This window comes from Natator depressus, chromosome 16 (assembly GCF_965152275.1).
Source record: "Natator depressus isolate rNatDep1 chromosome 16, rNatDep2.hap1, whole genome shotgun sequence".
In the NCBI taxonomy this organism is placed as follows: domain Eukaryota; kingdom Metazoa; phylum Chordata; order Testudines; family Cheloniidae; genus Natator; species Natator depressus.
Genome location: NC_134249.1, coordinates 23,263,230 through 23,279,121, shown reverse-complemented (window position 1 = coordinate 23,279,121; position 15,892 = coordinate 23,263,230). Strand labels below are relative to the sequence as shown.

The 15,892-nt window shown below is 40.1% G+C and overlaps 1 protein-coding gene across 2 annotated transcripts in view; it reads left to right on the top strand.

Moving 5' to 3' along the window:
• Positions 1 to 15,892, top strand: part of DENND1A (DENN domain containing 1A) — a 373,522-nt gene that overhangs the window by 334,706 nt on the left and 22,924 nt on the right. For both annotated transcript variants that reach the window (XM_074973359.1, XM_074973358.1), the window contains exon 20: positions 13,896 to 13,984. In XM_074973359.1, the coding sequence (XP_074829460.1) occupies positions 13,896 to 13,984 (89 nt within the window). The remainder of the gene's footprint in view (positions 1 to 13,895; positions 13,985 to 15,892) is intronic.

The window sequence follows — 15,892 nt, the reverse complement described above, 5'->3', positions numbered from 1 at the left end:
GCACTTCCTTCCTGGACCCTGCCATGCGGAGATGGCTCGTGCCGCACCCCCACCCCCACCCCCCCAAAAATATAGAAGTCAAACTACGCCTATGCCCAAGGCCCCTGCCCCAAGACCTCCCCGCCCCTGCCCCAAGACCTCCCCACCCCTGCTGGTCCCTGGAGTTTTTATAGCATGTCAAAGGGGGCCTCAGAGAGAAAAAGGTTGAAGATCCCTGGTCTAAGCAATGATCTCTGGATTTTCTATCCCCGGATTCAGGTTCTATCTCTCAGTCTAAAAGGCGGTATGCTTAATACTAAAACATGAAAATGTGATGTAAAAGAAACATCCAGCTATTCTGGGATGATTTGCAGAGCATGGATTTATGGGTGTAGCTTGTGTGCTTTACCACTGATTCCCCTGAGAAAAGGCTTGTGGCGCTGTCATCCTAGAGAAGCCACAAAGAAAGGATCCTTTGGCTTCCACTGTGGTGGATCGTGCTGGTTGAGAGAAAACTGATAATAAAAACAAAGCTTCAAAAAACCCAGTTCTGTTGGGGGGGGGGGGGAATCGCTCCTACGTATCTCAGTAAGTGGGCTCCCGACAGTCTCATGATGGCTGGGGCCATTCTGGACATTATTGGGGTCCCTGGTTTGATAATGTGGAATGTTGCAAAGAGCTTTATTGATCACTGTCACTTTGGAGGTACATCTGGAGGTACCCATGTTGGTGTCATGCCAAGCACGCTTACAGGCCCACAAAGTGGTGGTGCTTTCTCTGTGTTGCCTAAGGAGCGAGAGGGTCGTATAAATGGTTCACTTCCCTCTCCAGTTGTTAACCAAGGGAATTTTCTCAGTCCCTCTCATTAAGCTAATGAGAGAGTTTAATTGTGACACTTTCTCTCCCTCATCATAGGTTCATGGCACATCTTTAGGACAAGCCAGGTGGAGGGGGAGGTGTCACCTTTCTCTGTATCTCTTTAGTTGTTTGTGCTACCCTTCCAGTCCTCTAATGTGACTGAAGGAAGGAGACCTCTGTTTAAAGCACAGAGATTTCTGTTCCTGACGTACGAATTAAAAATATATGTAGTCATGTCATCCCAATTTGTGAGCTCTGCATATGAAAGGGTGTATAAAATAATGTATGCGCTACTGATTATAAAGCAGTTGCCTCATAGATTCCACCTGCTTTCCTTACTGCATCGTTTTTGGTTCAGTACATTTTTCAGCATGATTATTGTCTCAATTTTTATTGCGTGTCCAGTTCACGTTCCAAAATCAACATATTAGAACCCTTCTAAAGAGAGTAAGTGTTGATACACTCAGAACAGTCCATCTCTTGCCCCAGTGTCTGTCTTTAAAGCATAGTAACATTTTCCAGAACCATCCTATGTTTTTGAGATGGCCATGATTTTCATGTATAAGAAACTCTGCTGTGGAATCCATTAAACATACCTCCCCTCTTGCCTCTAGAATTAGAACTTCTGTGATTGTGAGCAAACACTTCTTACTGCATGTGCCAATGAGTGTTTTTCTTGTTTACAGTTTTGCCCTGCCTTTGTCCATAGCTTTTTCTAGCTGCACTTGTTGCTGCAAATGAAATAACACCTCTAATCTACTGATAAAGGCTCTGTTTTCAATACCATTTTTGAAGAATAACTGCTTTATTGCAACAGAGCTACCCAGTTATAGTTTGAGATAATAATCTGCTTGCCAGCTGTTAATTCACACATTGAAAATTATTTTTTGTTTAAAAAGTTTTCCCTGGTGTGAAAAAATAAATAGTTATATTCCATGGATGTAGTATAAATTATTTTATTATCTATTTGGTTATATTATTTTCAAATATGTGCCCTTTGCATTGTAAAAATTTCTAAGAATTATTGCCAGGCAGCTTATGGTTTAAAATGACCTGCCTAATAATTAGTAAATCAACGCCCACTAAGCATCTAAGAATTAGTTTTCTGTAAAGTTGCTTAGTGTCTTGTCACTTCAGAAATGTTTGGAACAACACAATTAAGAAAATATCCAGAATAAGAAAGTATGTTGGTAAATAGAGATGAGTAAGAATATCCTAATTTAGACTTTTCCCTTCATAGAAAAGGCTCTACAGTACATGCATTCAAGAACATGCCTAGTACGCAAAAAGAAAAGGAGGACCTGTGGCACCTTAGAGACTAACCAATTTATTTGAGCATAAGCTTTCGTGAGCTGTCTCACGAAAGCTTATGCTCAAATAAATTGGTTAGTCTCTAAGGTGCCACAAGTCCTCCTTTTCTTTTTGCGAATACAGACTAACACGGCTGCTACTCTGAAACATGCCTAATACGGTAATTTAGCTGCTTTTAGTAATGCAGCCATGCGCTGTGTTGTACCCATTCATCCATGCAGCACAGGTAATTAAGTTGATATTCCAACACCAGTTCCCCTGCTGACCTTTTAGAAACAATGTGTTTTGCTGCATCAATAAATTAACTTCAATCAGATGCTATTCTAGTAAATATGATCTTCATATACTATGAATATACTTACTTATCCCATCCTGGTGACAGATATTAACATCAACATTAAAGTGAGGCTCTGGCAAAGGGCAAATAACTGTTATCTTCTGGTAGACCTGTATGTCAATTACTTTCTATTGCCCTTACCCTGTTCTTTTTGTGTTGTGCTTTACAATGTTGATTTAGCCATAGTAGTTACTTGTCAGTGTGAGTGTCTCGGAAACCATGCTGCCACAGATATGTGGTCTTGCTTTTTCATCTCAACAATGACCAGAGGAAAGGTTCAGAGATTAAAAGCCGTGTGTGTGTGTGTGTGTGTGTGTGTGTGTGTGTGAGAGAGAGAGAGAGAGAGAGAGAGAGAGACCTAGCATTCCACTGTGATCTGGTTTTTCAGCAGCACTTAAGTGAAGGAGATGAATTCTGGATCAGGCTGTTGGGGCCAGGCTTTGAATTGCCATTGCTTGGGTTACAGTTCTGTAAGTTATGACATATTTGTTATAAACTGATTCCTCCTGAGGAACCTCAAGGAAACCAAAATCTTCTAAAGCTGAAGTGACATTTTCTTAAAGTGGCTTAACTTTTTAATTGTAAGAACTATTAGGTGTGTAGAATAGGCTGCCATGGGAAGTGGTGAAAGCCACTAGAGCCATTTTAAACTCGACGGGATAAATCACTAGAAGTAGTATTCTAAGGAGCAGTTCTACACTTGCAAAAGTATGGACTGTTGATGATCTAATGGGCCTGTCTATCTCTAATAATTATATGTACAAAGAAGTAAGCTTCATCAGTAAGCTCTGGAAAAACACTCCTCATAAGAGCTGAATGGTTCTGATTGTAAGCCTATATTTAAAATGAAACTTAATAAATAAGACCTGTTCAGAAAACAAATAGGCACTTTCCAACATGGGGCTTTGAGTGGAACAATCATTCGTTGGTGGATCAAAAGTAGATGGTGCCTGAATTCAATCCAGTCAAGGCACCCCCTTCTCCTACAAAAGTGCTCACAGAACTCCCAGCTCTCTGCTATCATCTCTACCCCAGTTCTTGTGGTACGCTCCACCACTGCTTGTGGGTGTCTTTACCACCCTGCCCCTCAATCATTAGATCCAGACTTTGGAGTTCAGAGACCCCCTTTCCAGCCCAAGGTATGGATTCACGTATCCTGTCTTAATCCATTCTTGCAGGTATTGTGGGAACTTTGTCACTATCTACACTGCAGTGGGTGCTGGCCTGTTTTGTGGCTGCATTATTCCTGGAATAACTGCCCCTGGAAATAGAACTTCCACATCTGTGTTGTTTTGCCTGTTCAGGAAACTCTGTGTTTTGGGGTATGCGTTGGTATATCCTAAGGGGTATTTGCGTCCCACCTTCTTTAGAAGGGTACTTTACTGTTCTGTGTTCCCTTCTTCCCCCCCTCCCCTTCCCGCAACTTGTTCCAGCATAACATGTACTTTATATACTGACTTGCATATAAACGGGCCTCTAATTTCAATGAGAAGTCAGTGCCCCATGTATAAGCCAAATGGGAGCTTTCAGAGTTTGCGTCTTAAATGTCATGCATGCTTGTGAAGCTACTTTTCTCATTTGGTGTAGACTTGGTGTTTTGCTCTTTCCCTTCCCCTGCCACACCCCTCTTCCTCCCCCTGTGGCCTTTGAATTTCAGCCTGAATCTCTTGGCTTATACAGCAATATATATGGTAATTTTCATGTTCTCTTGCATGGATTTTGTGCTTATCTCATGGAACAAAAATGATACTTGCACACAATGTGCATTGGCTTGTCTCAAATCAAGCCTTGTTCTAGCCTTAGGCAATTTGGAGCATTCTAATGGAATACTTTCTGTAGTCTAGGGAAAGAACAAAGCTTCCTCCCCTCCCCCAAGGCCCTGCATCACAGCACCCATCCTTGACCAAAGAGTAGCTGGTTGAGATTTTCTCTGGAGTCCATCCGTGCTGCTGCTCATAGGAACATAAGAATTATCATACTGCATCAGACCAGGGTCCATCTCAGCCAGTATCCTGCCATCAATACAGGCCAGTACCTGCTGCTTCAGACAAAGTGCAAGAAAGCTTGCAGTAGGCAGAGGGGAATAACCTGTCCCCAGGTAAAGTTTCCTCCTAAGCCCCAGTAGTTAGAGGTTGGCTCATCTGCAAGCAACTGTACATATAGCCAGGCCAGACACTCCATGTCCTGTTAGTACCACCAAGTGCTGTGCTGTCTGTAGTCCAGCTTCACTCTGCCTGCCAATGAGCCCCAACCCTGACTGGAGGGACAGTAAAATCCCTGTAACCTATTCAGGGTTTCCTTTCATTGCTGAAACTAGTAACACTGGTGTCACCTGGAATGAGGATGCTATGTGTCCACTGGGGAGCTGGGCTGTGGCCACCAAATGCAAATGAACAGCCATCTAATGGCAACACAGTGATGAATCCATCCTGGGTTGGCTTCCAGCAGTGACTTAAGGTCCTGATCTAGCAAAACATTTGCACGTGTGCATAACATTAATAGGAAAAGGGAAAGGGAGCTAAAGAATGTAATGAGTGAAACAAAAAGGTGCAGAAAAGCATCAGGGTGAATGAATGCTGGTGTTGAGGGGAAAGTACATTAAAGGACGAAAGAAATACTGGAAAGAGAATGCAGACGATAGTGGACATAACATCAGATTTGAGCTTCCAGCATAATATGGTGTTAAAAAAGCCAATGTAAATTGCCCAGACAGAGAGCAAGGGCGAGAAAGAGGCAGACGGTGGGGAACCTCTGTATGTAAGTGTTGCAGCTCTTGTGATTTTATCATGAATCTTGCAATATTTGTGTTTTTCTTAAAACCCCAGCTCCTGTAGTCAAATTATATAGGTCAGAATCTCATTTTTGTTTTTTAAAAAGTAAGATTCTAGCCCTCAGAGACTCTGAGAAGAGCTTGAAAACGTTACCCAAGTTCACCCTAATGACTCAGGCCAGACGACAAATAAAGAACCCCCAACATTTACTTTTTTTTTAATCTCATAATTTGTAAGCTATTTGCATGATTTTTTGAGATCTAACTAGTGACTGTTGAACAGGGTTGGCAATGCTGAAATAATACTAAGTGATGTATGACAGACAGAAGAATTAAATTATTTTTGCGAATAGGCAAGAAGAAAAAAATGAAATCATTTACTATCGACCAACTTCTCCAGTTCCTGCTGCAAGGGAATATCCCTGATGCTGTCATTCCTCTGTGTGCTTCCTTTCAGAGCCTTCTCTGGGTTTCTCTGATTTGTATGTGGAGATTATACAGTGTGCGTTAATAACTCCATGAAGGAAAAAAGGCATGCAAGTAATGGTGCATCCTCCAGCGTGATTGGAGGGATAGCCTTTATAAAAGGAATTAAACCTGCTTTATTGCCATTGCCTTTCTTTGTTAGCAAGTGACAATATGAACAGGTAATATAATGAATCCTGTCACATTCTCTCCGACAAAATCACCAAGTGAGTAATAAAGGTGGGCAAGTAATGTTCAGTTGTATGTGCCTTTGCAATGGCTGTGATCAGTGTATTGATCATCTCGGTAGGAGGTAATCCTGAGATGCTGTGTGGTCGGTCCCTCTCGGAAGGGGTTGCCTGTTTTCAGAAGATTTAACAATATAACTGTTGGTTCTGGCTCCTCAGCTGATGCTATTGATGCCATAGTCTTGCCGTGTTTTCTCCAAAACTTGTCTGGATTTTGCTGTTGCAAAGCCATTCAGATCCTAAACCAAAGACGATTTCCACAATAGACTATAGTAAAGAAAAGCGGCTGGTGAAATGAACTAATTCTGAAGAAGTGGTAGCATCAACTTCTATTGAAAATGTTGCCTAATATCATTTTACTGACTGACTTTTTCTTTCGTTAGATAAGAAATATTAAGCCATTTTTTTAAAATTAAAACCACCCTGGTAAATAGAATTACTGACCTTCCTAACACCCTTCAGTCTGTGGCATCAGGAAAACACTAAGATTTCCTAAATCACTATTCCATCGTGGCAGTTCTGTCAGGTACTATTCTTTAAGTTTTCTACACAAATAAAAAACAAAATATATATGCAGGAGGCAAACAGAAATGTAAGCACAGAAGAAAATGCAAGTAATATAAAAAGAATACTGTAGTGATCATACAGGGCTGCTCCTCTTCGGTGAGCCAGAGGTTCACTAACTAAGGTAATAAATGCTGTGCATACGAATAGGAAAATAAATTGCGGAAGGTATGAGACTGCTACAACCTAATAAAAAATAAATATCCCAAGCTCTGTGAAGGAAGTTAAATATATTAAAGGCAGAAATTCCAAGCCAGAGCAGATGGGGAGGGAAGATGGACTGGAGCCCAGGCTAGTCCCAGGGAGGAGTGGAGTAGAAGAGAGGAATAATAAATTTTGGTTAGGGAAAGAAAGCTACATGAATCTGGAGCCATCACCTCACTGTGAGAATCCCTTTTTTCCTATGATGACTTTTATTGGAAGCATTTGCATGGACGGACTCTGGCATCAACTCCCCTGCCCAGACTTCTCTCTTATCATTGTAAGGAATTGACCCATGACAGTGCATGCTGCCTGGCACCCCAGAACCACTAACAGAGCCCGAGCCCATGGCTTCTGTTGATTGGGAAGGGGTGGGGCAGCAAACAATAAAGTAAAAATCAGCAAATGGAAAATGTGTTTTTTAAATACATTGGATAGGAGCAAGAGAACAGAAAAGAAGAGTGTGAATGACAGAAAAGGGCTGGATTGTAAAGCTGTGTCAGAGCAGTGTGTGTGGGTGGGAGTATGGGGGGAGGAGATGTCCATCTGCAGTCCAGAGCAAAGGGCACTCCAGCAGAAAGTTGAGAACTGCTGCTGAGATAGAGTGATGGAAACTTCATCTTCATTGAAATATACTAACCTGGCTGAGTAGACTTTATTTTTGAATCTGACTCCCCCTGCCTGTATGTATCCTTTCTCCATACAGTTGACAGAAGTCTTGTCTGCAGAATGTGTGATACTTTTCAGGTAGTGATACAATTGTTGCTATTCTCCCCAGCAGACATGTATAGAAATTCTTGTATTCACTTCATTGCAGGCTTCTGTTCATTTCTCTCCAAGCACATATGCATTTAAGCAATCACTAGAAGGACATTCCACTCTAGTTTTTATCAAGTCCTCAGCACTAAAATGCACTTGGAATTTTTGGGGTCTTTCAATTCAGCTTCAACTCACCTGGTTCACTTGAGTCTTAGTTCTGCAGAACAGTAGGGTGCACACAAAATCTTGCTTGTATGAAGCTTATTATTATGCTATGTAATCAGAAGCAGCGGAATAGGAGTATTTCCAGCAGAGTTACAGCAGCAAGGACTAGGCCAACACAAAATTTAAAATTATGGGGACCAAAATAGGCACCTTTAATTAATACATTGACCTTTCACTTCTGGAGACGTATGTCTTCATTCAAAAGTGCTGATGACTCTGACGGATTCCATCCTAGTCCTTATTTGTCCACCTCACACAGGCTTGCCCTTCAGTAGTTTTTGCTCCAAGTTAGGCCCAGGACCTGGTACAGTAGGTTGGGGTTGCAGGTGCAATGACCGAAGTAAATATAGAACGCTTGCACAGCTCCTGTCCGCTCTATTCCTGGCTTTAGATATTGCACCTAGCCCCCGATCAGCAAAGCTCTTGAGCATGTCTTCAACTTCAGGCACATGAAGAGTCCAGTTGATTTTAACAGGTGGTCTACAGAGCCTAAGTGCATTACTGGTTCGGGGCCTCAGTCGCATTGGGTACATCTACACAGCAATTCAACACCCCTAGCTGGCCTGGGTCAACTGACTCAGGCTCATGGGACTTGGGTTGCGGGGCTATGTAGGCACTTGGGCTGGAGCCTGAACTCTGGGACCCTGTGAAGGCCTGGGCCAGCTGTGGCTGTGCCACCAGTCTCTTATTCTAGTGACATACCCTGAATTATGTGAGCACTAAAATCACTCATGGAATCTTAGGGAAGAAAAGCTAATTATAGTATCGTTCTCCAATTTTCTATCCTGAAATGTCATCTAGAGTACTTGAAATGATCAGTTATTGTGCACCTTGATTATCGTCAAGTCATAATACATTTTGGACAGTCTAATCTAGAGAGCTTTGTGTGCTGAGCTTCATCTGGTATAACTTACACCTCGGAGGCAGACATGCACCCTAACAATACAGAGCTCTTCTACTATTTCTTTCTGCTTACTGGTCAGGACAGTATTCCTGTGTTTGAAAGGTATTTGCACCAGTTGGGGTTAGTATGGAGTGGGGTTAAAGCACATGCTGTTGTCCATTTGGACTGCTATTGATACAAAATCAAAGGTATTTTCATGTGCGGTGATTATATTTTAATGTACTGATTACTAAGTTTCCACTTTGATACAGCAGCAAAGAGTACGTCCACCTCGACCGCCTCCTCCAAAGATACAGCGTTCATCTAGGCCCGTGAGTAGCTGGTAGTTTTGCCTCACTGCCGCAGCTTAACACTGCCTGAATCGCGCTCTCAGTAGCATTGCTAAATCTTGGTAGTTTGGACTGTTGAATCTTGCAAAAAGCAACGCTGGAATTATGCTCCTAAACTGCCTCCTTCTTTGCTGTGGCACAACCTTGGGACCTGCATTTTATTCTGCTTTTCTTCGGCAAGTTCTGCAGCTGTAGGTCAATTCAGCAGGTAGCTGATGCTGCCATTGTGTGACATTTGTTTTTACTCTTGTAGTGATTATTTAAACCAAAAATCCTTCTAGGCTGACATACGTTTTTAGCCAGTGAGCTTTTGAAGACTTGCACTAAACTCATAAATATGAAAGGAAGCAAAAATCTGACACTAAGTTATTTATTTTCCCCAGGTCTTGCTGTAAATGCATTGGGATTGATTGTTAAATTTTTCCTCCCAGAGTTGTTGAGTTGGATAGGTCTAAAGAATAGGAAATCTGTATCTGGGCAGTACCACATTGTGCCCTGTACAGAAATGTGCATAATGCTCATTTAAAATGCTAGCTGGAGATCCATTTGATTGTATATAGTATAAAAAATTTCAGGCACCAACATCTTGGTTAAGACCAAATGCTTCTTTTACAGAAAAGCTGCACAGAAATCAGTGCAGCACCTGTGTTAGGCAAGGAAATGTTGTCTAAGCAGTTTTCTATTTTAAACACTGATTTGTAGCCATACTGTTGCATATTAACTATTCCAGATGCCTTTAAAAATGGAGACTGTGCTAGATCTGAGGCAGTAACTGTTATTTACCAAAGGAAATAAGTTGGTGTCAGTTCAAGCTGACAGTTGTTTTTGCAGCAAACTCAGAGGGTATTTAATTCTATTTAAGATTTCTGCTCAGTGAGCATAATTTCATCAGAAGGCAAATGCTTTCTCTACTTGCTTCCATATATATATATATATATATATAAAACAACTCAGCAAGTTTTCAAATCTAGTCTTGCTAAAACTTGCTAAAGATGTTTAGTCACTGTGATGTGCAGGCAAGCAGGTTAACCAGTGCACTTGGGTGTGGGTTCACTTTTAACCTTCAGTGCATGTTCCTAAGTTTATATTTAGATGGCATGGTTTTTTCCTTTGTAACTGTGGGTGTGGCGCTTAAGAGTCATTGTTATGGATTTCTGCATTGTACACGTCCCTTCTACATGTATAAAAGGCAGTGCTACTATGCTTATGCATCTCCTTGAATATAATTGATATCGGAGACCCTCCAGGATATGGTACACAGGGAAAAAATTTTCTCCTTATTCTTTCTAAAACCAGAGGCTCCATGTAGCACTTCACATTCCTCTTGTTCTGCTCTAGGCTGGTGGTGTGCCATCAGGCCACGCAGGGACTTCTGTGGACAAAATGTTTCTGAACAGTATTGCTTCAGTTTCAATAGTGTATTGCATCAAAGCAGATCTTGCCAAGTCTGTTTAATCTCTCAGATGTAGTACATTAGTAGTCTTCAGTATGATATGTTTGTGTCAACTGTCTTTGCTCCCAAAGTGATTAATAAAAGGTTAGAAAGTAGTAATAAGAGCTCCTGTTGCATTCAGCAGCCTGTGCTAACAAATGCAACTGGAATGCTGCCTTCATCAGAAGGAAAATCACGATAAATGTGTATGATTAAAATAGCTCTTAAAGTATACATTTCTAGACCTTTTGTTCCAGTAACTATGCATAGCTACAGCAAGTATGACTTATACATTGTATTTGCATGTACTCAGAAGAATACAGAGCTTCCATAATGTGGCTTTAAGTGATAAGTGCCTGGGGGGGAATATCATAATTGATATCTTTATCTTTAAAGTTTACTAAATCCATAGATTATGTGTTTATAAATACTGTTGTTTTGTTTTTAATAGATAAAACACACGTTTTTAGCGTAAAGAATAACATTTTGCACAGAGTGCTTTTCCCTCTCTGTATCTTAGAGCATGCTGCAAAGGTGGGTATCAGGAAGTGACTTGTCCAAGGTGGGGACTCCAGATACCCCAACTTCTGTGCCCAGGCCCAACCACCACACAACACTGCCTCCCATTGCTCGCTGCCAGGAAATACTGAATGTTTTATCCCAATGGTTTTATCCCAACCTGTGGTCCGCAGACCCCTGGGGGTCTACAGACTTATGTCTAAGGGGTCTACAAAAGGTGGTTGTTACCATAGAACAGTTGGTTTCAACCTGTGGTTCAAGGACCCATGGGGGTTCACAGACTAACTAAGATTTCCAAGGGGATCTGCACCTCTATTCTAAATTTTTTAGGGGTCTGAAAATGAAAAAAGGTTGAAAACCACTGCTTTATGTAGATGCTAGTTGATGGCATTTTCAGGGTAGGAATGTTTGTAGCATGCATCACTGATGCAGTTTGAAATAAAAACACAGTAAGGAAACAAAAAGAAATAAGCTTTTTATATTTCACTTTTGGGGAATGAATGTGACACCCTTACAAAGGAACCATTGTTTATAGTGAGCAGGACTTGTGGGCTGGAATGAAACTTCTTTCAATTAAAAAAAAGCACTTAAAGTGTTGAGTAATAATGTGTAAGGTGAAGTAGGGACTATTACATGCAAGTTTAACCCTTCTACATTAGGTATTTACCCTTTCTTTCTCATACACGCCCTCATACCATCAGATTTTCTAGGTTTTTGTGCATTCAGTACACATTTAACCCAGCCTGCTTGGATATATACGGCTTCAAATCCAGCAAGGAATTGGCTTGTTTCCTGACTTTCCCCTGCAGTCCCCCTAGAACAGTGCTCTAAATCCTTCTTAGCATTTTTCCCCAGATGCTGCTGGGCTGGTAACACTAGAGGAGCCATCCAAAGTTGTCCCCCCCCTTGAGTACCACCCAAAAGGTGAAAGTGTTCACAGCACGATGACAAGCCAGCTTTATGCATCATCTTCCAGCTCAGGCTTAATTAAACAGCTTTCTTTCTTCCTTTCTCTCGTTCCCTCTCTCTTTCTCTCTCCCTGTATCCCTCTTGCTTGCCTCTCTCTCTCTGTTTTATCATCCCTAATGAAGCAGTCTTCTCCATCGATCCTGCTGATTGCCAGCCCATTCTTTTTGTTTGTTGGCACTGAGCCATTCAGCTGCACTCTGACAGCTCAGCTTGTCTAATTAGCTCTGTTGTTCTTTTCTCCATGTTTCACCACCTTGCAAGTTCAGTGGAAGTTGCCACAAACTTAATCCTTCCATTCCTGCCATAAATTCACATTCTTAAGTTGTCTTTATTGTAGAAAGGAACAGTCTTGTGTGAGGACTGATCTTCGAGACCTTAACATCTGACCTTCCTATAAGCCCTTCCTCCACCCTGCATGAATAGCGGCAATCCGTCTCTGAACTTCTCCATCATTTCTGCTGCATGCTATTTCCTTTGAAACAAAAATTGAAAAGATAATAATTCTGCTATTATCTTATGCATGCTCATGTGTTGCAAACCCTACACACAGGATTCAGTGCTTTTTCCTGGTGTGGAAATTAGAGCTTTTATGTTCCTATAACCATACTAAGGGTGGGGGTATGGGGGAGGAGAGACCATCATCTCTCACTGCAAACAAATTCATCCGTCATCCAAAGAGCATTTAGGTTGTAGACCTTTAATAGCCTTCTATATACTGCAGCTATTAAGAAAACGCAAATTTAGGGATGGCAGAAGTTTAGTTGTGTTCCTTACTTTATTTGGGGGCTTTGGAGATTCTTGCTGAAAATGATGTTAGGTTAAGTCAACAACTTAGAGGTTTGTTATGAAAACAATTCTTACATATGAAAAACTCCCATTGGAGAAGGTGTCTATACCATGTGGCCCTGACCTTGCAAACACTTATGTATGCACCTAGCTTTACACATGCAAGTAGTCACATTGACTTCAATAATACTGCTTATGCGAGAAAAGTTAGGCATGTGTATAAACGTTTGCATGATCGGGGCCTGTGTTTGTTCCATTCCCTAATCTGAAGCTTGTGTATTTCCTGTTCTGTGCGGGCAAAAAAAGCAATGTTTCTCAGCTTCAGAAGATGATAAAGTGGTAACTTCAGATAAGACTAATAGAAACTGTATATCAAATATGTCATCTAACTGCAGAAAAACTTTAGATGTTATTGAAGGGCTACTGAATAAAATTCACATGTAACTCTTCAGTGTTCATGGAAACACACCTAATAATACGTTCTATTAAACTGATAAAAGGGACCAAACTCTTTATGGCATCATGGAAATTGGTAATGCTTTTCATGCTTTCACTTTTATTTTCACTTCTTCATTTCTTCAGTGCTGACTTCCCTACACAGAAGCGATTACTATAGAAAGTCAATCAGTTTATTACAAACAGGCAAAGAAACCGAGTGTGGTTTTGGAGTTGAACTCTGGTCTCCAGTACAATGTGCAACAAAATACAAGGCTTTCCCATTTTCATTTTAGCAATTAAGTCTTTACATGGAGCACACAATCTGGGGGCTCAGTCAGATCTAGTATTTGTTCATCTACTGCGTGCAGAAGTGAAATAAACTTTTAGTACATGACTAATACCTGTCAGTCAGTGTATTGACCTGACTCTTCCAATTACTCATATCTTCAATATGATTCCAAACTGACAAAAGCATTTACATGACATTGCTGCTTTAAAAAAGTAAAATAAGTTTTGAACCATTTTAACCTTTAGCCCAGATGTCTAAACTTAGATATAAATTCACACATTACTTTAGAGTCCTTTAATGATATGGGTCACTATAGTTCAGTTTAATACAGATTTAGTTATAATTTTAGTGTGGCACAGAAATATATAAATTTGCAAGAGGGATTCTGAATGGAAGCAATGTCTAAGCTGACAATGCATCAATTTTTGCAGATTTTATGTGGATTGTGTCTTTTGTTTTGATGCTTGTTAGAGTATTTGATTAAATGTCTCCATTGTATGTATATATAATAGGTTCGTCCTCCAAGACCTCACGTTGTTAAGAGACCCAAGAGCAACATTGCTGTGGAAGGGCGAAGGACTTCAGTTTCTAGTCCAGAACAGTAAGTATTTTGTTGCTGCATTTCTTGACATCTGCCTGAGCATGTAAAGGGCCTGGGGTTTGTTTGTAATTAACACTGGTCAAAGAAAGGAAACATAGTTTCACAAAAAAATTCAGAATTTCAAGGTAATTTTAAATATGAAATAGAACAGTTTTTCATTGTTTAAAAATTTTGGGCAAAAATTTTAGATGAGAGAAAGGAGTTTAAAAAAAAACAATTTTTTGAAATTTCCACATTTTTTTAAAACCAGAATTTTTTAAAAAAGCTTTTTATGATCATTTTTAGTTTGGAAAAAGACATTTTTTTCATTTAAAAAATTTTTCAGTGGAAAATTTTGACTAGCTCTATCTATAACCCACCATCGTCGACTAGCTTTGCCTAGGAACCAGGGAATGTTTTATGATCACACATTTAATGGTGATTCTATGTGATTGTTGAAGTCCTTCTGCCAGTTGAAGCTCGACAGAGAGCCTTATATAGTGAAGGCTTTATAATGCACAATGTCTCTTGTTTAGTAGGTAAAATTTCGTAGTCTCTATAAAGTTGATTGAAAATTTCTCTAAATCACTTTTTAAAATAAGTTTCATTCCTGTGACTGAAGAATATCACATATAAACAACACACAGGCATTGCTTTCCAGCATCTTTTGTTGTTCAAAACAATAATGCATCATCTGTTATCCTGAAGAGAGAAGGTTTTGCAGATTTCTCAATGAAAGCTACCAAACAAAAGGACTTCATAGAAGACAGGGATTTGTTGAGTAGTTGATTCACTCTGAATACAATTTTTCCAACCTGTAGCTAAACAATAGGCCACCAAGTATAAACCTAAAGAGAGAATGGATATCCCTCCTTACTAATGCAGCCTAAAGAACACTTTCAGTACCTGACAGATATATTTCATTAGCATACATATCCAACTTTATTTATTAATCAGCAAATTATTAAGAATTTAACTGTTTACATCATCTACAATTACAAAAGAAGTGATTATATGGCACCTCTGTTTGCTTACCAAAATCTACTAATAGTTTGCTGCACTTCTGAGTGTCTGAATAAGCAGGTTGCCTTATTTCAGGTCAGAATTTGGGAAGCCGAGGACTGGGCATAATGCCAGGGGCCACTAATCTTAGACAGAAAAGGACGTCTTGGAAAATATTGCTAGTGTCATGACAGAGTATATGGCACTCACCTGGGGAACACTCAGGCAGCAAGATAAGAACAGTAGGCACTAGACTGAGAATGTAAGTCGTCTGAACCAAACTTACAAAAAGAATGAATTTATATTTTTTGCCCTTGGAACGTTTTTAATTGTGCTCTTGAAAAGTGGACTTACTTTCAGTTTCTAAAATATCTTCTATCTTAGCATTCCTCTCAGACCATAGTATTAATAATCACTTATGTCATATCCAGTCTATATTATTTGTTTGTTCTCTAATCTGAGGTAATTGGGTATCCTGGCAGTGAAATACCTTCAGTATTTCAGGTTGAGGATAACTATTAAATCTGAAACTATTCAAAAACTTGGAACAAGAAAACACTTAGCTTCTGTAAACGTATTTATTTTCAATTCTGAAGAGAGAGTGAGTGTCATCTCAAATTAGATATTTGTTTCACTTTTCCCAAACACAGCAGAATGGGGAGGTATATAGCAGTTTGCGTTCAGATGGAAATAACTGGTCACTTCTAAACTGAGCTATATTCATCCTATACATTTTATAGTGGAATATGATTGCCCTCTTGTGGAACAGATTGCAAGCCAGTCCTGCACAAGGGTTTGAATGGTATATGGTGCTTCCTGGGAAGGCTCTCCTTGCAAAAAGTTTATAGTGTTCATTTTTATTTAAGGAAATATATTTTGTGAATCATTTCATTAACATGCTGATCCTTGAATTGTTGCATGACTAAC